Source organism: Chlorocebus sabaeus, chromosome 10, assembly GCF_047675955.1.
Source record: "Chlorocebus sabaeus isolate Y175 chromosome 10, mChlSab1.0.hap1, whole genome shotgun sequence".
NCBI classification, from domain to species: domain Eukaryota; kingdom Metazoa; phylum Chordata; class Mammalia; order Primates; family Cercopithecidae; genus Chlorocebus; species Chlorocebus sabaeus.
Window position 1 is genome coordinate 43,777,597 of NC_132913.1, and position 22,139 is coordinate 43,799,735.

A 22,139-nucleotide genomic window follows, 5' to 3' on the forward strand; every position below is an offset into this window, starting at 1 on the left:
CATGTCTAATTTAGGTTGAAGCTTTGCTTTGGGACACCCTTTTCCCCAACTCTTCATCTTGGCAAAACTTTTATATTTGAGAAATCACCTATTCTTTGTATTCCTGTGGGATGTTGATCATACCGTTTGTATATCACAACATTACATTATGGGTAATAGTCCAAGATGTATTCTCACTTGAAGCTCCTTGAGGGTGAGGATTCTTTATTTGTATTTAGCTACAAATCTTGGTATCTTATTCATATGCTACTCTTGATTGTTTTGGATTAAAATAAGTTAGTTATGGATTCATGGTTTTTGATATGGTAGCCATTTGAAAATCTATATTAAAGTGCACAAGTTTACGATTAAAAATAATCATCATATATTTATATCAGAAATCTTATAATGTTGATATCAGTGAAGGACATGGAAAAACACTACTTTAGTCTGAATGCCACTCACTAACATCTGTGTATCGTTTTTCCCTAAAGAATTTTTTTTTTGTTATGTGATCATGCATTTGTAAACAAAACAAACTGCTTCAAAAATGGTTCAAGTGACTCCTAGTTTAATTGATGAATCCATGCTGTATAGTATTAGTTGCTTTTAATCTAAAGTAATAGATGTAACTTCATTCTTAATAGAGTCCCTTTGGATATCTACAATAATAGTATAAAATACACTAAATACATATCATTGAAACCCATGTGTGGTTAAGGTTTATACTCACACACATACACACTCATACATGGTATTTGAAAAATAGTTAGATTTGTTTAACATCCGTGTTTAAATACTGAAACTGCATTGCAATTTTAGTTTGGTACTTTTTTTTTATTTTGTGTTCTAGGAGGAGCTTCAACATTGGATTATGATTATATTTTAACATATTTATTGTTAATGAATCTTGCTTCATTTGTAATTTATCTGTTTTTAATATTTGTTGAAACTGGGTTTATATCTGGGCCTGAAGATCAGAAAGTTTAGATTGTTGGAGCAAGATATAAAATTAATTCAAGAGCAGAGAACTCAATGTTGACAGTTTCCAAAATCTTAAAGTTCAAATGCAGCGAGGATGAGAAATGTAACTCCCTATCCTGCTAAGAAGCTGGATGTGCTGGAAGCAGGTGTGGGTTCCAGAAGGCTGCCGTGCCCATATTGTGGGTGGGGATCTCTACCCGTGAAGTGAGCGTGGGGCTTTAACGGAGACTGGATCGCTTATGTTCTACCTATAAATACATGGAAGACTTGGCATACCTGGTTGGTCCCTAAAAGTCTTTTCAATTAACATACCATTTTGTAGTCAGCGAATTGGTGAAACTAACAAACAGTTACTGTTAATTCTGATGTTTGATAGGAGTGTTTGAAATTAATGTCTAAACATTGCAAATCAGGTCTTTCTCCTGGATATCTGGGGACCTCTTAGATTAAGAGTCCTCCAGGGTAAAAGCAGACATGACAGCCCTTTCCTAGACTTTATTGATTTCCCTGTGTGCAGCACCTGTCACACCTTTTATACTTATAAACTTATTCTTCAAAAAATAATTAACAATGATTCTTAATAGCTTCTTTTCATTCTTATTTCTAATTGACTGAAGGATTCATATTTGAAGAATTACACTTGGTCTTAATAAAAAGTATCAATTAGCTGAAGTGTGTCTATATCTTAAAGTGAGGCCAGTCAAATCCATATTTTTTCTCAAGGAATTTTGGTGAAAGCTGCTATTCTCTTCTAGACCGATCAAACGTGAAAGAGAAGCTCAGCTTCAGGCACCATTCAGTTATTCAATTACGTGCTACTGCTAAAGATATTTTTATTTACAGTTATATGCCTCATTTTAAAAAACTTTTCCTATTATTAAGCACTTCTTATGTGAGACCCTGCTAAGCAAGTATATTACCTGTTAGATCTTTGATTCCTCATTAACAACCCTATGAGATTTATTTACTAAATCCTACTTTCTAGTTGAAGAAACTGAGGCCCAGTGACATTAAGCTTTTTTTTTTTTTTTTGAGACGCAGTCTCACTCTAGCTCAGGCTGGAGTATGGTGGTATGATCTCAGCTCACTGCAACTTCCGCCTCCTGGGTTCAAACAATTCTCCTGCCTCAGCCTCCTGAGTAGCTGGGATTACAGGTGTGCACCACCACACCCGGGTAATTTTTGTATTTTTAGTAGAGACTAGGTTTCACCATGTAGGTCAGGCTGGTCTCGAACTCCTGACCTCGTGATACACCCGCCTTGGCCTCCCAAAGTTCTGGGATTACAAGCATGAGCCACCGCGCCCAGCCTAAGCTTTTTGCCTATAGCTAGTTAGTACTGGAGCCATAATTGAGTATAAGTAAATCTGGTTCTAATACTTGTGCTTCTAAATATTGTGTAGTACTCTGATTGTTGGTTCTGGATTTCCTGATGGGATACTGTGTGCACTAGGGAGTGGTAAGCTTATCAATTCATTTCATGGAAGCTGCTAGATACCTTTAGCATGACAATGACCTTTGCTCTCCACTGACCTTATTTGAATTTGAATGTTAAACTAGAGGAGGTTTCCTGTCTCATAACTAATCCCTTGGGCCAGTCTTCTTTATAGATTTAAAATATAAAGTTTGATTTAGATCCTAGAGCAGTAGTTTTGAAATGTTTTATATTCACCAGGGTTGAAATAATCATTCTAAAAGGATTTATTAAATGGGTAAGTAAAATTCCAGCAACAGTTTCTGAGCCTCCCCAAATGGCTATATCCTTAAGAAAAAAAAAAGTGTCAAATCTTAACACTCCATGCTATTCACAGCAGCTGCCACACTTCTGCAAAATGCGTCGGAACAATTCCGAAAAGCATTTTGCCTGTTGGGAATGAGACCATGTCTTCTTTTACAATTTAGAAAGCTTTCCATTCACAGGCTGAATTTTCTAGATTACTTGTTTGTTCTTTTCTGAAATGGGTAATTGATAGTTCTGTGTTTCGTATTGAGTTAGGAAGAAAAATGATCTTTTGAAAAATGTATCATTAAGTCTGCTGTGTAGAGGTTAATCAGAAGGATGCAGTGACAAAACTAAGCTATGACTTAACAGAATTGAGAGAGACAGAAGATTTGCTGAGTGCTTTATCCATGTAGTTTTTCCTGGTGTGCTTCTTTAGGCAGCTTCTCTACTCGTACACAGGTTTTCACACAGGCAATTAGTAGTGTTTATAGATTGCCTGTTATTCAATTAACAACTGAGCTGGCCATATCAACTCACTGCAGACCTGCCTTTTCACTGCCAGAGATTGTACCAGGGTTATCAACTTACACAGGCTTGGATGTCTTCCAGCTGTTTAATTATAGTGTCACACGCTTTGCTTTTTCTAGTTTCATTAGTTTATAAATGTAATATGGTATCTTATTTCTGTGATTAACACTTCATTTCAGCAGGTTAAACATGCTGGTAGAGAAGTATTGATTCCTGACACTATTTCCCCTGTGTTCATTTAGATATTTTCACATGCCTTTTATTGATTCTTTTTTGAAAGTGGCAAACATGAAAAAAAAAAAAACACCCCAAAACATAAGCCTAAATAACTAATGTGAAACTAAACCACACATTTAGCTCTTAATTGTCACTTCCTATGGACTTTATTTTCTACTAATTTTTAAAACAAAACTCTTACTCTTGCCAAGTATAAGAGTAAAAATATGAATTATAGTTTGAAATAATCACATCATACTTACTTTTTCAACTAGCCATGAAAATTGTCTGTTCAACTTTACCATTTATATTTTACCCCTTACATATTACATATACTAAAACCTGAATGAGTTATTTTTTGGGAATGTAATACAAATGATTCTTAAACATGATGGTAAGAGTATTTTACTTTCTTACTACCTTTTGAAGATATTGCCAAGTACTTTTATAGTTGTCACTTAAAAAATTAACTGGGTGCCCTCCAGATGAGACAGTCTAATAAGTGGTCTTTAATGATGGATTTTTCTCAATTTTATTTAGTAGTAGTTTTTTTTTTTTTCTTTCATCTTGTTTTATTTAAAGCATTCATGTAATTTGAAAGGGAATATCCAGTTGTTCAACATATAGTCACTAGAATCCTATATGAAGCCTTATCTCAGAGGCCCAAGTGTTCTTGCTTTGGTTTTGGTAATACCAGCTTTTATAGTTTGATATAAAAAGTTTAGAGAATGCTTTAATATTCCACTTAATATTTACTGATAACTACATATGACCCTTTACTAGATACACTATTTGGGGTATTGAAAAATATTATAACTGACACTGCTGGAGACTTTCAGCATGGTGAGAAAGAGATGAAACAATAATGAAATTTTGTTAAACTATCCTGGCAGTATGAGAACTAGAAAAAAATGTGAGCTCTAAAGCATAGAGGCCATGAGTTATGTTATGTTTTTCACATGTTATACCTTGGAGAGTTAAAGTGGGTGATGGTCACTTATTAATGTTGACTGTAACCTGTATGGTAGAACCGGTTTCTGGATGAGAACTTGAGGGTAGAAGTACTTAATTGAATGAAAATATGTTTCATTTGTTTGAATTTATGAGATTAGCAAGAGAGGAGAAAGGTTGAAATGGTACATATTGACATGAATGACAATAAAGTATTTGGGAGCTATTACAGCAGATTTTATTGTATTCTCATGAGCAAAGGAAGTACAGCCCAATTTCAGTGAATGGTAGCTCCACTGGAGATGTAGGCAAGGTGGCCAGTAGAAATAACTAGCTTAATCTACCAGACAAGTCTGAGATCTACTGCTTGGAGGTTTTTTTAACTATAGAGCTGCTCTGTACTATATGATAGCCATTAGCCACTTGTAGTTATTTAAATTTAAATTAGTTAAAATTAACTGAAATTTGAAATTCAGTTGCTTAGTCAGGTGAACCACATTTCAAGCGCTTAATAGCCACATGCTGCTAACGGCTAGTAAATTGGATCGTGGAGCTATGTACAGAATGTCTCCATCTCTGCGGTAAAGTCCGTGGGACAGTGCTGATCTTCAAAATCTAAAGGTGTTTAAATATACACTTAGAGAAGGGCATACTCAATTAATAGAATCTTTGACTTTTGGGGTTTTTTTGTTTGTTTGTTAAGTAAAATAAAGAAATTCATTGTCTTGTAAAACAGGAACTCCAGATACAACAAGCCTCAAGAGGTGATTACTTTAATGGTTTATCAGTATCTAAGACACATTACCCTTATTTATCTTCACTCTACCATCTTCCAAGGTGGTTTCATCATAAGGTTGTTTCCCCTGTGGTTACCTCATGGCTGCAACAGCACCATGCAGAATTTCTAAATATCCTGATGATACTTTATTCAGACTAGCATCTACTACATTGAATCTTTCTTGAAAAAGCTTTCATTAGGGTTTAACAGTGTACAAGATTTCCACTGTGGGTAAATAGGTAATATGGAGAGGAACCTGTTAGCTTCGTCAGTTGCTGTCTTTTATTCAAGAAGTTAGAATTAATGTGTCACATGTTTAGCTGTGCTGTGCCCCTCAGACATGGATTATACCCAAGGTCCTGAGCAGTCATTACTGAATGAGTGGTGAGGAGGTATAAGCTCTTAATACTTCAGTGGCAAATAGAATCTTGAATCATCCATAAAAACCATTACATCTCAAGGTTGGGAGGGGAACTGTTATAGGTAACGTAATCCAACCACCTTCTGGTCTAATACTGTATAAATCCTGCAGGCCATAAAGACGAATTCATATTTTAAGTAAGGAAATTTGATCGTCCTTAAATGTATTATTTTCGATAAATTTATTCCCAACATTCAACTGGTACAATTCTCAGACTAAAAAGCTGAATGCTAAGACGTCAAGCAAAGTAAGTTAAAGTTCTTAACACGTTATGAACTCTTTGTGACTAGGAATATTTCCTGAACTCTTTTTTTTTTTTTTTTTTTTTTGAGTATCAACTCCAGGAGTAAGCATTAAAAATGGTATCAATATAGATAATGTTTTACATAGTATTCCTGGATGAATGAAAAACTTGAATGTTTCAGTTTCATCTTTTGTTTCAGACAGTGCAATTTCATAGATGTGCTTTTCTGCCTGTTATAACAGAAAAGGTAAGGCATTTGCCACAGATTATTTGCATATGCCTCAGATTTACTCTGCAAAGCCTAATTTTCCATCAAATAACTTTAAAATTAGTCAGAGAGCTTCAAGAGTTGAAACCAAATTCCTGATCAGTGTGGCTACCTAAGGAATTTCACAGACACTAGAGGGACTGTGGGGTGACCACAATGACGTTGTAAGTGGGTTTGCTAAGTTTTATTTTTATCTCAGAGGGTGATGTGAACTCTAATGGAAAATAGTGGTAATTTCCTCGTTAGGTTTTTGGTAAAGATTAAAACACTTTTTACAACTTGTTTTGAGGTTTTATATGACTGGCAAAATTGTGTAAAGCAGGAATTAATCCCCATTCCACAGAAGCCATCCAGATTAAATCTATTTAAGAGAATGCACACATCAGCGGGGGCAGATCTAGGGATGGAATCCCAGCATTGAGATCCTGCATTGCCTCCAATTAGTAAGACTGAGAAGGCTTAGGCTTTCCTCGCCAGTTAATTATGTTGGTGTTTCAGTTACAGTGTTTGGATTATCGGTTTGACTGAACATCCTATAGAGGTGATGGGTATCTGTTCTTTCAGATTATAGTTATGTCATGTCAAGAGTGTAGTCTTTAAGAATCTATAGTAAAATATGCGAGATTAACTTGAGTTGAATTTATTTTTAGCAGAAACCTATTACTCATTTTAGATCAAGATGGAGAAATTATCTGTCATCCAACATAGCTTCTTGTTAGGGTCTTTTTCTGATACTTGGTAAGGCATTTTTGTTGTTGTTGTTGTTGTTGTTGTTGTTGTTGTTGTTTTCAGTAAGAACTATTCCAGTCATTTCAAGGAGTCTTTGTGACTTTTTACACAAAAAGTCTGCTAGATGTATACCTAACTACTTTTCAGGTGGTGGTGTGTATAAATATACAGGATGTTTACTGTACAAAGACACATGACCAAGGGTTGAGTAGGAACCGAAATCCAGCCCTGCCCTCTGCTCACGAAACTGTGATCCCCGCATGGGATTTATGGATTTGAACTAAAACATGGACATGGTATGGGCTAATAAAAGTCCTGAGACTTCTGTATTCTATGTAAAATATTTCCTTAACCCTTTCATAATTTGAGACTTGAATTATATCAATTTATCCTTTTATCTTGATTTTTAGATTTTGGTTAAATATGCAGAACATAAAGTTTACCATTTTAACCATTTTTCAGTATACAGTTCTGTGGCATTACGTACATTCACACTGTCATGCAGCCATCACCACCTTCCATCTCCAGAACATATGTCTTCCTCAACTGAAATTCAGTAATCATTCAATACTAACTCTTATTCCGCCTCTCCCAACCGCTTGGCAACTACCATTCTACTTTCTGCTTCTATGAGTTTGAGTATGCCAAGTACCTCATATAATTGTTAACTGTACAATATTTTTCCTTTGGTGACTGGATTATTCATTTAGCATAGTGTCTTCAAAGTTCATCCATGTTGCATGTGTCAGAATTTTCTTCCTTTTTAAGGCTGGATCATAGTTCGTTGTTTAAGTGTATGTTACATTTTGTTTATTCATCTGTTGATGGACACTTGGTTTCCTTCCACCTTTTGGCTATTGTTAATAATGATATGAACAAGGTTGTGAAACTTTTCTCTGCTCCGTTTCTTTGGAGTATGTACCCAGAAGTGTAATTGCTAGATCGTATGGTAATTCTGAATGTTTAATTTTTGAGGAATTGCCATACATTTTTGATAGTAGCTGCAGCATTTTACCTTCTAACCAGCAGTGTACAAGGGGTTCAGTTTCTCCACGTCTTCACCAGTATTTGTTATTTTCTGTTTTGTTTTGTTTTTGTTCGATAATATCCATTTTAATGGGTGTGAAGTGGTATCTCATTGTGGTTTTCATTTGCATTTCCCGAATCATTAGTGATGTTTAGTATCTTTTAATGTGCTTATTGGACATTTGTATATCTTTTTTGGAGAAATATTTATTAAAGTACTTTTTTCGTTTTTTAATTCAAGTTGTTTGCTTTTTGTTGTTGCATTTTAGGGATTTCTCATATGTTCTGCATATATGATATATTCTTATCAGTATATGATTTGCAGATGTTTTCTCTATTCTATGAGGTACCTATTCATTCTGTTAATAGTCTCTTTTTAATATTGATGAAGTGTGTTTTATCTGTTGTTTTCTTTTGTTGCCTGTGCTTTTGATGTCGCATCCATGAATTATTGACAAATCTAGTGTCATAAAGCTCTTCTTATATATTTTCTTCTGAGTTTTATAGTTTTAGCTCTTATGTTTAGGTCTTTGATGCATTATGAGTTAATTTTTGTATATGATATAAGGTAAGGGTCCAGCTTCATTCTTTCACATGTGGAGATCCAGTTTTCCCATTATCTTGAAGTTTTCAAGACTATATACAGTCAATTTTTTATCAACATGGGTAATAGCTGGGAGTATGATGAAGAAGGAGGGCACTCATGACCCCAAGTCCCAGTTGAAGCACAATTATACTCATGTTTCTGTTATCCAGTGATGGATTAGATGATTTATCACAATAAATGCAGCAGGACCAGGTAGGCGTTCATTTCCCAGTAGTCTATATCATCAGGCAACTTTCAGTCTCGTGCCCATAGTCAGCTGCCATAGCTAAGCCATTCCTGAAGCTGGTCTACATGAAGAAGGGCAGATTCTGAAAATTCTGCCCTTGGGTCTTGCCCTTGTACCTGAAAGACCAGAAGCATAGCGCACCGTCTCTCTTTAGTAATTTTTAGGTTAGTAATGAGTGCTGTTCAACAGCTGTCTAATTCTAATAATAAACTTAATCAGCCTGGATATAGTTGGGCATTGTATTTTGACAGAGATAGTAGAGATATTTTCATGGCATCTTGAGTATTGAAAGAACTTGCATACAGTATAACTCAAGTATAATGTACCTACTGGGAGAAGCCAGTATACCTGTTTCTGTGTCAGTGCTGAAGATAATGGGATGAGAAAAGAAAAAAGGCAGAGTATGGAAGTTGTCAGAAGTTGAGAGATAGTACAGTTTAAGAGGTAAGAATATGGACCTTAAGCTCAGAAAGAAGGTTGTGATGCTTTTTTTTTTTTTTTTTTTAACCATATATAAGATATTTGCCTTGGCCAGGTTTGTTGCCCAACTTGGTTTGTTAAATGTTTGCGTTCATCTGTTTTCTGATCTGTATGGTGAGAATAATAATAACCAATGCTATTGGGCTTTGTGAGATTAAATGAGATGTCTATGTCAAGTGCTTTGCACAGTGGTAGGCCTGCTGTACACACTCAGGAAGAGGATGGTTTTGATGAGGGGAGAAAATATAACATCCTGTTACAGGTTTGTTTAATTTAATAAGGATCTTTGTTTTCCCTAAGAAGAGACAAGAAGATGTATTCTAGAAGGAAATTTAACAATTCATGCATCTTTAGGATTGGTTTTGATTGTTTCTGCCTTTTGTTTTTTTTTTGTTTTTCTAACTGCTCCAGGTTGCTTCAGCTGGAAGGTTGCTAACATTTGCCTCTTTTGCTTCCTCTGTGGTATCAATGTCAGTGATTTCCAAAGTTCTTTACTTTTTCATGGAAATTATCTTTGTAACAGAATAATTCTTTATGAGTTTTTCTTGCACCTATCCACAAACTTAGTTCTCATCTTTATGCTTTCTCTCCTTTTTAAAGTGCACATATGTGTATTCCTGTCACTGAACTCTTTATTGACTGTTTAATATTTTTGTCGAAATATTTTTGAGCGGTGTTCGTAATGCTTGGCATTGATTCCTACCAGTGAGAAGAGGGGACGTCCTGGCAGCATGGAGTGGTATCCGTCCTCTTGTTACAGACCCCAAATCTGCAGATACCCAGTCTATCTCCCGAAATCATGTTGTTGATATCAGTGAGAGTGGCCTTATTACTATAGCAGGTATGAGATACTACCTTGTTATTTTCTTTTCTTTTTTTTTTTTTTTTTGTTATAGGGACAGGGTCTCACCATGATACCCAGGAGGGTCTGGAACTCCTGGGCTAAGGTGATTCTTCCACCTCAGCCTCCCAAAGTGTTGGGATTACAGACATGAGTCACTACACCTGGCTTTCTGTCTTGTAATTTGGATGTGCTTTAGATACAAATTTGACTTAAATTGTCCTGCCAGAATCTCTTTTAACTTTATTGAACAAGCATTTTTTTTTTTTATTCTGAGTAGAGTTTTACACAATCCCATGTTTGTTACAAACAACAGGAAAATTTTGTTATTGATAAGTTGATAAATGGTTAATTATAAGAAAAATAAGTGGTGGCAACCTGATGAATTGTCTGTCAATTTCTTTGTAGGTGGAAAGTGGACAACTTATCGGTCTATGGCAGAAGATACCATAAATGCTGCTATCAAAACTCATAATTTAAAAGCAGGACCAAGTAGAACAGTTGGGCTTTTCCTTCAAGGGGGTAAAGATTGGAGCCCCACACTCTACATTAGGCTTGTCCAGGATTATGGACTTGAAAGTGAGGTGAGTGTGCATTGCCACGTCATCTTACTCTTTACCTAATCTCTCACTGTTGCCAGTAACAGAACTGGCAGCAATCAGATCTCCCTGATTGACATTTCCTTTTGCTGAATACATTTCTGCCAGTCTACTGTGGAAGGAAAAAAAGATGATCTCACTTTGCTTTACTTGCCCAACAAGCAATGTACACTTTATAAAATGTATTTTATTAAAACATGGAGTTCATTTGGTTTGTTTCTAGTGTATAGGACATCCCAAATTCTGTCTCAGGCACGAAGAAGGCTGTTCTTCAGAAGTGATATCAGGAGCAAAATGAGGCTGAAGCTTCATCAGTCATTGATACAGTGATGCATGTGTAAGAGAGTTAGTGCTGGCCTAAGCATTCGAAGCCCAAGTGGTTTCCTCCCACAAAATCAAAATCTAATACTCTCCGAGAGCTATTAGTTACAGGCTGTAAGAAAACTGACAAGATAAGCATGTGTGCTTTTTGCTTTGTGCCTAGAAGGTATTGATATTCAAAGTGCCTGCCTAACGCAGCTTTGTTTCTCTAGGTGGCACAGCATCTTGCCGCCACCTATGGTGATAAGGCCTTTGAGGTGGCCAAAATGGCAAGTGTGACTGGCAAAAGGTGGCCTATTGTTGGAGTACGTCTTGTGTCGGAATTTCCATATATTGAAGCAGAGGTATGTGAATGATCACATAGGAATTTCATGTCTGCCATGGGATACCATTTATCTGTTCATTCGTCGTCTTCTTTGAAAATTATATGTAGCTGAGTTTTAATGCACATGTGTCAGCTAAAACCGTGACTACTATGTCTTTCCAATACAGATCCTTTTATTTATAAAATTTTAATCTTCACTCTGAAGCGATATTGATAGTGGTAATAACAATATAAAATAGAGATTTCTTTTTTCTCCATCAAACTATCTCTGAACGTGTTAATTCACAGTTGTCCCTTTTGTGCATTTGCAGCTCTTTAAGTTTGCACCACTCATGTCCTACCTACATATCTTGTTGTGACAGTTTCTCAAAGATTTAGGTCTTGTTTCCCATCAAGCTTTCCAGTTTTGTGAAATCAGAGACCAGGCTTTGTATTTATTTGTAATTCACTGTGCCTTAAAATATCGATGTCCAGTGAACATTTACTTCTTGATTGAATTCAGGGTTCCCATATTCTGGTTACTCTAAAACAAAAAACTATACAGACTGAAGAGGTGAGATCCTAACTTTTTGACACTCGTCCTTTTCCTAGTCAGCTGTGTAAATTAAAATCCACATTATGTATAAGCATAGAGAGGTAAGTGATGACTGTGGATGGTTAATGAGAAGTGATGCAATTTGCATGTTTATGCCAGGTTCTATTCAGGAAAAAGGCATCAACTCTTGTCCAATTTTTGCCATTTTCCAAACCTCCTTTGGCAGGCAGATGGAAAACTTGTGTGGTGCCGCTATTTGTCTCATGCCTGCTGGAGGACCAGAGAGTATAAAGAAAAATGTTACCTTTCTGAAGCACACATTTATTATTTTTTTAGTGAAACTTTATTTCTCATTTTCTAAAGAAGGGTGTCAACTAATAATTTTTCTTTAATTCAAACTCAGGTGAAATATGGGATTAAAGAGTATGCCTGCACTGCTGTGGATATGATTTCACGTCGTACTCGCCTGGCCTTTCTAAATGTCCAGGCAGCAGAGGAAGCCCTACCCAGGATTGTTGAACTGATGGGCAGGGAACTGAATTGGGATGATCATAAGAAGCAGGTATTATATAGAAGTCTTTAAAACCACAATTCCTATTGTAAACGTGGAATGGCTTAATTTGTTAGTAGAAGCTAGCATAGTTTTTGATGATAACCTTAGATTTCTTACCAGTTTTTCTGTGTGTAGTGTTTAATATTGTTAGGCCTTAGGAAAATGGAAAGATATTTTTGTACCAAAATTTAGTTGTTTATGGAAAATCTTTTGTAGAAAATGCTCATAAATTTGTGGTCATAATTCCTGAAAAAGAAAGATAATAATGATTGTAGTATGGAACCTTTTCTAGTTTTCATTGAAAACACTCTTGGAACATAATCAGTGAAAGGCACACTCCTGCTAGTGTGCCTTTCGTAAGAAGTGTGGTTTTTCTGCCTGAGCACTAAATGCTTATCATTTGTGTCAATTGAGATTTTATATTTATATTCCAAATTTTAAAAGCTGGTGATGCTCAGATGCATACACACACACACACACACATGCACAACACATACATATACACGGACACAAATATACACACAGGGTTAGGCTAAGTAGATCTTTATGTTTTTTTAATTAACCCAAACTATTTTGATATGCAGAGGGTAATGAATCATTTTTATATATTCATAAAATACTTCCTGTATTCATTGGGTTCTGTTCCTTTCCCTCAGGATCTCTTGAATCCATTTCATTTAGGCACTTTTGCCACCACTTTGCTACATTAGCTGTGGTCAATCTCACCAGTAACCTCCATGTTACTCAATACATTTGTTAACTTTCAGTCCTTGTTTTACTTGGCCAATTAGCAGCATTTGGCACAATTGATTCCCCCCTCCTTCTTGAACAATATTTTCCTTTCTGGAACACCACCTCTCTTGGATCTCCTCTTACCTCCCCAAAACTACTACTCCTGTAGACTCTTCCATGTCATAAATAGCTATCCTTCAGTTACTCAAGCCTAAACAAGAGTATCATACTTTATGCATTCTCTTACACCCTACCTAAATCCATCAGCAAATCATACTATATTTATGTTTAAATAACAGTTTGAATTCAACCCTTTCATTTAAAAAATTATTTTATTTTTAAATTTTTTTAACAAACACTTGTGTTGAAGTGAATTCAACCGTTTCTTAATATAACACATCCAACTGCCATCACCCTGATTCAGGTTATCGGTATCTGTTACATGGATTACCGCAATAGCTTCCCTCCCCTAAACTGGTGTCCCCTCTTTAACAACTTCAGAGTTCAGTTTATTAATACAAATCCTGATCATTGGATATGTCAGTGTGAAATCAAAGGGAAGGCTTGGGCTAGGGATATAAATTTGAGTTGATATTTAAGCCATCAGACTGGGTGAGATTATATAGGGAGTTAATGTAGTCAAATAACAAAAAGAGTCCAAAGGCCAAGCACTGGAGAATACCAAAGTTTAGAAGCGTAGGATATAAGGAAGAATCCAGGAAAAAGGGAAAATAATAGCTAATGAGGCTAGAGGAGGTGTAAGAAGATGCAAGAGGGAGTTTTGGTAAGAAAGTATATCTTAGTTCATTTGGGCTGCTATAACAGAAATACCATAGACTGGGTGGCTTAAACAACAAACATTTATTTCTCATGGTTCTAGAGGCTGGGAAGTCCAAGATCAAGGCATCAGCAGATTTGGGATCTGGTGGGGGCCTGTGTCCTAGTTTATAGACTGACATTGTATTGCTGTGTTCTCCCATGGCATGAGTGAATGAACATTATTGGGCATCCATGATACATGCTGACAGTGCAAGGAAAGCATTGGTCACATGGTTTGTTTTTAAAGTATTCTCATTCTGGTATAGATTTCCAAAGATGGTTACATATCAGAGTCACCTGGGAAATGTGGGAGAAAAGGGTTTGATTTTAGGAGTTTCTTAATCCTGATCATGTCTCTGACAGGGATAAAATTAACCCCCCATTTTATAGCTGAGAAAACAGGTTCAGAGAGTAAGACTCTTTTCAGAGTTTATACCGACAGTCAATTGTAGAGCAGGGATTGAAACCAGGTATTCTGATCCTAGATCATAAGCTTTCTCCATCCTGTCTTGCTGCGTCTGCATTAGCTGTACTGGTTTATAGCTATTGAAGTCTTGAGCTTTAGTTTGATTAGCTAAAGCTTCGTACAGAGGCAGCACAGGAATGAAACTTACTCCTGTGCTTCTGTCAGTCCTTTTACCATATAGAAGGATTGGGGATGATGTGTTCTTCCAAAAATTATGGTTGGAATGATTTGAATATGCAGGAACATATTTTATGCTAGGAATTCAGGCTGTAGGAGGTAGGAAGGAAGAAGAAAATTCTGTAAACTGGTTGTGTTTGGCCCTACCAAGGAAGCTAGATTTAACTTCAGTTCATATTTTATGAACAGATTTATGTGCTCAGAAATACTCTCCCATCCCCCTTAACAAAGTAACATAAATAAAGATCTAAAGCTATTACTCAGTATCTGAGATGTAGGAGTATTAATGAGAGCTATGGACAGTCCAGAGAGAACAAGGAGGTGGGGGGAAAAGAATTAAAAGGTTAGAAAGTTGGACTTCTGAGAAAAGGTTAAAAGCATTGGGATTATTTAACCTGCAAAAGTGAAAGAGGAACAAGGTGATAAATAACTCTCTCTAGATGAATTGGGCTTGTTTTTACCAGTCAATACCTAATGAGTAGCTTGTATACTGAACATTGCCCCAAATATTTTAGGAGAATACTAAATAGCTCATAGTTTTAAGATCTTAAAATCTAATTGGGTTGTTATAACACATGTATAGCTCTGACATTTATGCATATTTTCCAAAATTTGGAGAAATATTTCGAGAAACTGTTACTCAAGACCAAAATCCAACCAACTTGGAAGAACTGATTAAGGAAGAAGGCAATGTCTCGGGGAGTTGGGGATTGTTAGAAGAGTTGGCAGGAACATTTAGAGAAAAAAAATTGCCAAGTGGTGTTATGCAGGGTACAAATTAATATATGTGAAAAGATGACTAAATGGTCAAAAGAGTGTGAGAAATTCTGAGTTAAACAAATAAAACCACTTCCTTTAGTGCAATTGCAATTAGAACCTTTAAAATGGTTATGTATGTTTTCAGTTTCCAAAAAGGAACTTATTTGGAGACAGACCCAACTCTCACTTTTTGGTAGAACTGGGTAGGAAGGGGGCTATTACTTAGAACATATTTTGGGAAATGCTGCCCTATACAATTTGATAAAATGCATTTTATCATGTTCAGACAAAAGATCCATTTTTCATTCAGAGACTATAAAGAGAAGACATTTAAGTAGACTGAGAGTCTCACAAAAATACAGTTTTTTTCCAAAATTGATTCCAATGAGGAGGAAAAAGGGGAGACATGTGAAGACTTTGAGTGACTGATTAAAGCAAGCTGATAAATACCAAATGTAAAACAGATAGAAGCCAAGTGCTCAAAAATGGAAGGAGTGATATCAGGAATAATGTGGATGTATATGAGTAGTGTCAGGTGTTATTTGAGTGTTGGGGAAAAAATACTCAGGGCACCAAATGTAATGTTTAAAAATTGAAGAAAAAAACAAAAGCAAGTAAGACCTAATCTAGATCATTGCATAAGGTGACAGGCATCATATTCTTCAATGCTGGAGAGTAAGGAGAACTATTCAATTTATAATTTACTATCAATATCTTTTTTCTTCTCTCTCCCTATTTTTATGTGTGAAAAGAGCAAAATATAAATATTGGTAAGAACGAATAGATATTGAAATAGGAGGCTACTCTGAATGAGTTTTATGCCAGTCCAGAAAAATTACACCTTAGAGTACTCAGATAATTTGCAGTTAAGATTCTCTTGCTTGGGATCAGCTTACTGTTCAACTTTAAAATACTGTAGGAAACAGGAATGGAACCAGAAGACAGAATGGGCAAATGTAATACCAAATTTCAAAAATGAGAGGAAAGAAAAATATAGTTTGCAACCTAGAAACTAATGGTCTTGGCATTGATCTTGTGTGGTTTTCTAGATTGTGACATTTTAAGTTTTTTTTTTAATCAGCATTTATCAAGAAATAGTGATCACAGAAGCTAGTAAGGAATCACTTAGGCAACATGGCAAAATCATTTCAGATATCTCCTTTTTTTTTTTTTTTTGAGACAAGGTCTTGCTATGTTGCCCAGGCTGGAGTGCAGTGATGTGATCATGGCTCAGTACAGCCTCAAACTCCCAGGCTCAGGTGATTCTCCCACCTCAGCCTCCCAAGTACCTGGGATTACAGGCATGCACCACCATGCCCAACTAACTTTAAAAATATTTTTTGTAGATACATGGTTTTGCCATGCTGTCCAGGCTGGTCTCAAACTCCTGGGCTCATGTGATCCACCTGCTTCAGCCTCCCAAAGTGCTGGGATCATAGGCATGAGCCACCACACACGGTCCTCATTTCCTTTTTAGATAGAGCAAGCAGATGGCTAGATTAGGGAATTTTGATTCTATAAAGCATTTTAGAAAGCCCCATATGATATCTGTAAAATTGGTAGATTTATAACCAGTTAAATGACAGTGTTGGCCTCAGAAGAGGTCTCTGGTAGTAAGTCATAAGCACCTTGTCCTAGATCTTGACCTAGTCTACCTTGATTCAAATGGTTAAATTACAGTGTTGATGGCATGCATCTTTGATGTACCAATAGCAAGATACCAGAGGGAGAGTGAATGTTTGATGATGGATTGAAACAATGGATGAAATTTCATTAGAAATAATTTAATAGAGATAAATGGCAAACCTTACATTAGGTAGGAAAACAACTCCATCCATTCAAGATAGATTTGACAAGGCTTAACAATAGCACATGTGAAAAAGAAATATGGTTTTAGTTAACTGTGAATGCATAGCCGTTAACAGTGGACCATGGCTGCCCCCAAATCCAATTGCAATCTTAAGCTGCATTAATAGAAATCATATATCTAGATTGATGACGCTGATAGTTACTCCCTTCTAGGTACTTGCCAGATCTCTGTTGCAGTGTTGTATTTTGTTCTGATAATTGTATTATATGACAAACCGGTTGTGGTCTGGAAGAAATTATACAACATGGTCTAGGGATTTGAAATAATGTTTTATATAGTAGTTCTAGACTAAAAGAAAACTCTAAGGAAGAAAGCACATGATACTATCTTTAAATACTTATTAAACTGTGATACAGAAAAAAAAACCACATTAGGTTTGTTCTACTGTGGGAAAGATTTGTTAATCCCCCCAAAACTGGAAGAATTTCAGGGAGTTGGATTTAATCTCACTGTAAAACCTTCTAATAATTGGAAGCAACTTTCAGCAGTATTAAGTTACCTCCCCAATGCTAGAGTTGTTTAGACAAAGGCTTTGTTCTTCCATTTTTGGAATGTTATAAAGGAAATGTGGGGTAAGGGAAGTACATTGAGTACCGTTTATGAAAAAATGTCTTCCCGCTTTGAAATTCCATAATTCCTTGCTTGATGGAGTATAGATAAATTACATACACAATGAAGGGCCATAAATCAAGAAAGAAATTGTTTTTGCAGGGAAGCATCAGAGGTGGCATTTCCAAGGAGATGGATTTTGAACACGTTGTGTAGAAAATGCTGGGTAAAAGCAGTGGAACAGCAAAATAATTTTATTTATGAAAACTGGTGGATTTACTTGTGAAAAATCTGCCAGCAAAAAATGCCCTTGGAGATGGAGACTTCACAGACAAGTTTTGTGTAGGAGATACGCATGTACACACACACACACACACACACATTTTAAATTTACTTTTTTAAGCTGAGAGAATTATTTCACGTTGATAATTTTTTATTTTGTTATTTAAGAACATGAAGGAAGAATATTTCTAGTATTTATTTCCTAAGACAAAGGAAAGCAGGAAAGGAATCATGTCAGAAAAAACAACTGATGGCTGGGCACAGTGCTTCATGTCTGTAATCCCAGCACTTTGGGAAGCTGAAGCAGGAGAATCACTTGAGCCCAGTAGTTCAAGGCCAGCTTAGGCAACATAGGGAGACTCCATCTCTACAAAGAATAATAATAATAATAATAATAATAAATTAGTCAGGCATGGTGGCATGTGCCTGTAATCCCAGCCACTTGGGAGGCTGAAGTGGGAGGATTGAGCCTGCAAGGTAGAGGCTGCAGTGAGCCATGATTGTGCTCCTACACTCCAGTCTGGGCGACTGAGCAAGACACTGTCCCAGAAAAAAAGTTTATTTCCTCAAGAAAAATCAATAAGGGGTCTTATCACCCACATAACCAAACACGTATAAACACATTTCATGCAAGTGTATGTGTCATTGTTTCATTTTCTTCATTTAACTTCACACTGGCACTGTTTTTCAGACCAGAATTTGGGAACCATTGAGTTCACAAGATCTTTTGATAGGAAGTTGGGGAATTTAAGACTTGTTCTAGGTTATACTCACTAACAGTCAATTTCAAACTCTGAGTGGTTCATCGCAACAAGCATTTCTTTTTTCCTCACATTACATGAAGGCTGCATGTTAGCTGCTGTGGCTCTTCTCCGCATTCTAGATTGGCTTCAGATCTCATCTGAGATGTGCCCTTCTTATGGCACAGGAGTAAGAGAGGATAAGCAAACCTATAAAGTTACCATGAAAGCTTTTACTCAAAAGTAGCCTATATCATACCTATTCATGTTCCACTGGCCAAATAAGTCACATGGCCAGCTCACATCAATACAGTTGAGAAGTGTATGTGTGGCGGAGAATGTGTGTGTGTGTGTGTAACATAACATATATATGAGGAAAGAGATTTGTGAACAATATACGCTACAATAAAGTCATTTCGGAATTTTTTAGATGGGAGAGTGACGTGATGAAAACTAAGAAAGACAATATTTGCAGCCGCAGTTAGTATTAATTGACACTGGGGACTTTGAAAACAGGAAGAATAACTTGAGGATAGCTCATTTCTTCTCATGACTCTGTAACTTCACCTAAGTATCAGAATCTCAGTGGCAAAATCTCAGCACAGCCAATCTCATGAGATATACCTTCGTACTTCATGTCACATTATAGTGACAAATCCAAGTTATCTTGGGTTTGTCCAAATCCAAGTTGTTCAAATCCAAGATATCTTCACCTTTAATTACTTTCTTTATCACTGAACTACAAGAATTTGATCCTGTAGATTTTGCTGGTTAATTTCTGTGTAAGAATACTCAGCAGTAAAAAAACAAAATATTAAAACATGCAGCAACATGAGTGAATCTCAGAATTACTATCCTATGTGAAAGCAGTCAAACAGAAGACTACGTACTATATGAAACCTTTTATAAGAAATTCCAGAAAAGGCAAACTCTGGTGACAAGAAGGCAGTCAGTGTTTGCCTGTGTCGAGAGATCATGGGAATGGATCAGCTGCAAATGGACATGAGGAAAGTTTTAGAGTGATGGAGATGCTGTAGATCTTAATCATGGTAGCAGGTACATTTTATTCAATATAAATTATACTTCAATGAAACTGGAAGAAATAAAAAAATTGTGCTGGTTAGATAAGTGAGGATCAACTTCGTTTTATGAAGATCAACAGTAAAGGAAAAAAAATCAGTAATGCTTTCCACGTATCTTTGAACTTTGTGTGTATCTCTGTTTTAGGAACAACTTGAAACAGCCAGGAAGTTTCTGTATTATGAAATGGGCTATAAATCTCGATCAGAACAGTTAACGGATCGCTCTGAAATTAGCCTACTGCCTTCAGACATTGACAGGTACTCACAATAAGTGTCTAACTTTCTCTCTCTCTTTTTTTTTTTTGGCCTATGTAAGTGTATTTTTCCATTATTTAATCTTGTGTTCCAGGTATAAGAAGAGATTTCATAAGTTTGATGCAGACAAGAAAGGCTTTATTACCATTGTTGATGTTCAGCGTGTATTAGAGGTAATTTTCTTTGGTTCGATGTCAGCCTCTGATACTAGAAGAATGTAAAGATATTAGATGTTTTTCTCATCTAGTGTTTTCTACAAGTAATATTTTTATTATAATTTTTAAAAGATTAGTAATGTTAGTAAAAGCATATGCATAATTCTTTTTCTTTTTGTTTTGAGACAGAGTCTCACTCTGTTGCCCAGGTTTTGAGACAGAGTCTCACTCTGTTGCCCAGGCTGGAGTGCAGTGTTGCACGATCTCAGCTCACTGTAACTTCCTCTTCCTGGGTTCAAGGGGTTCTCCTGCTTCAGCCTCCAGAGTACCTGTGACTACAAGTGTGTGCCACTATGCCTAGCTAATTTTTAAAATACTTTTTGCAGAGATGGGGTTTCACCATGTTGGCCAGGCTGGTCTCGAACTCCTGACCTCAACTGAGCTGCCCGCCTTGGCCTCCCAAAGTGCTGGGATTACAGGCGTGAGCCACCTTGCCCAGCCAAAGCATATGCATAATTTTTAATCAAACTATCATTCTGTGCTTTTCTTTTACTTAGAGTATCAGTGTCCAAATGGATGAAAATACACTCCATGAAATTCTAAATGAAGTCGATTTGAATAAAAATGGACAGGTTGAACTCAATGAATTTTTGCAGGTAAGTTGTGGTGAAAGAAACAAGGATATTTGCTTTTATCTTTTGTTTGTCATGATCGTAAATGCCTGTTCAAGAATGGATATTTAAGTCCACACAATTGTCAGATTATTCTGAAGAAGAAAGCTCGAAGCCAGCAGAGGTTGATATGTCTGCCCTCAAGTGTAAGGCTGTACTGTGGTGCATGTTCTTTTCCTTTTATTGTATAAGAAACATTCCGTTAGGTTGGGCAATTTAGATTAAATCCAAGTTATTTATCATAAAGGGTTGAATATGAAGCATGCTTTTTAAAGACATACGCCGTGGCATATCACCGCTGGACCTTTTTCTTTTACTTACTTTTCTTTTACTTACTTTTTCTTTTCCTCTACTTCATAAGAGGCAACACAAGATTTCTAGTCTTTTATGTAGAAAATTTTTAAAAAGTATGGTTCCATTCACTAATGAATCATATTCATTTGAGAAGTTAGTGATTAGATTCTGGCATTATAAATAACTAGAAAAACATAAGGAAGGAAACATACTTTGGGGTCGAGACCATATAATTTAAATATTTCCATTTCCAATTGTTAATTTATTCAAGGCTCTGTTGTTTCATCTTTGTAGTCATGCAGGAAATAAATTTTGTTACTTTAACTTCAAACTGGATGCTACCTATTGTTTCTTAAAAGAAATTTCAACAAACCCATACATTATTTCTAGCTGTCCATATGACTCTGATCATATGAAGAATGTATTGGGTTTCCAAGCAGCTAGGTTTTTTTCTGTAGTGCTTCTTGGGCAGGTATTTCAAATGAATGCCAGGTCTTGCTTGCACCATGGCAATGATGAATGCTGAACATGAAATAAATTAATGCTGGGGATTTTGGTCAATGTCAGCCCTTTCTTCACTGTGTCAAGTTAAACAAACAAGATCAAGGCAAAGGAAATGGTAATTGTCTCTCTGGAGATGAGCTGCAGATAAGAGCATTGTTGAATCTAAATGCAGAAAATTTTCACAGGTTGTGTCCAGCATTACAAAAAAGAATGTTTGGTTCTTTAGCTTACTGTTTAACTAAATACACATTTTAAATTGAATTTAAAATTTATGCTTGGGAATTAAAGCACCATTTAATGCATTTTTTGTGTAGTTTTTCCGGAGAATATTTTATTGTTGCCCTCACAATGTTAGAAAACTTTTCTTCAAAGAAATGGCCTGTGCTTCATTTCATATGTGTTGTAAATAAACAGCAGAATTTAGGGTTTAAAGACATGGCACTTTAGAAAC

General features: G+C 36.1%; 1 protein-coding gene across 4 annotated transcripts in view; it reads left to right on the plus strand.

Annotated features, from left to right (window-relative positions):
- GPD2 (glycerol-3-phosphate dehydrogenase 2) overlaps window positions 1-22,139 on the plus strand; it is a 149,107-nt gene that overhangs the window by 121,950 nt on the left and 5,018 nt on the right. For all 4 annotated transcript variants that reach the window (XM_007965003.3, XM_007965002.3, XM_007965006.3 and 1 more), the window contains 7 exons: window positions 9,866-10,000; window positions 10,409-10,584; window positions 11,133-11,264; window positions 12,184-12,342; window positions 19,955-20,067; window positions 20,159-20,237; window positions 20,777-20,875. In XM_007965003.3, coding sequence (XP_007963194.1) covers window positions 9,866-10,000; window positions 10,409-10,584; window positions 11,133-11,264; window positions 12,184-12,342; window positions 19,955-20,067; window positions 20,159-20,237; window positions 20,777-20,875 — 893 coding nt within the window. The remainder of the gene's footprint in view (window positions 1-9,865; window positions 10,001-10,408; window positions 10,585-11,132; window positions 11,265-12,183; window positions 12,343-19,954; window positions 20,068-20,158; window positions 20,238-20,776; window positions 20,876-22,139) is intronic.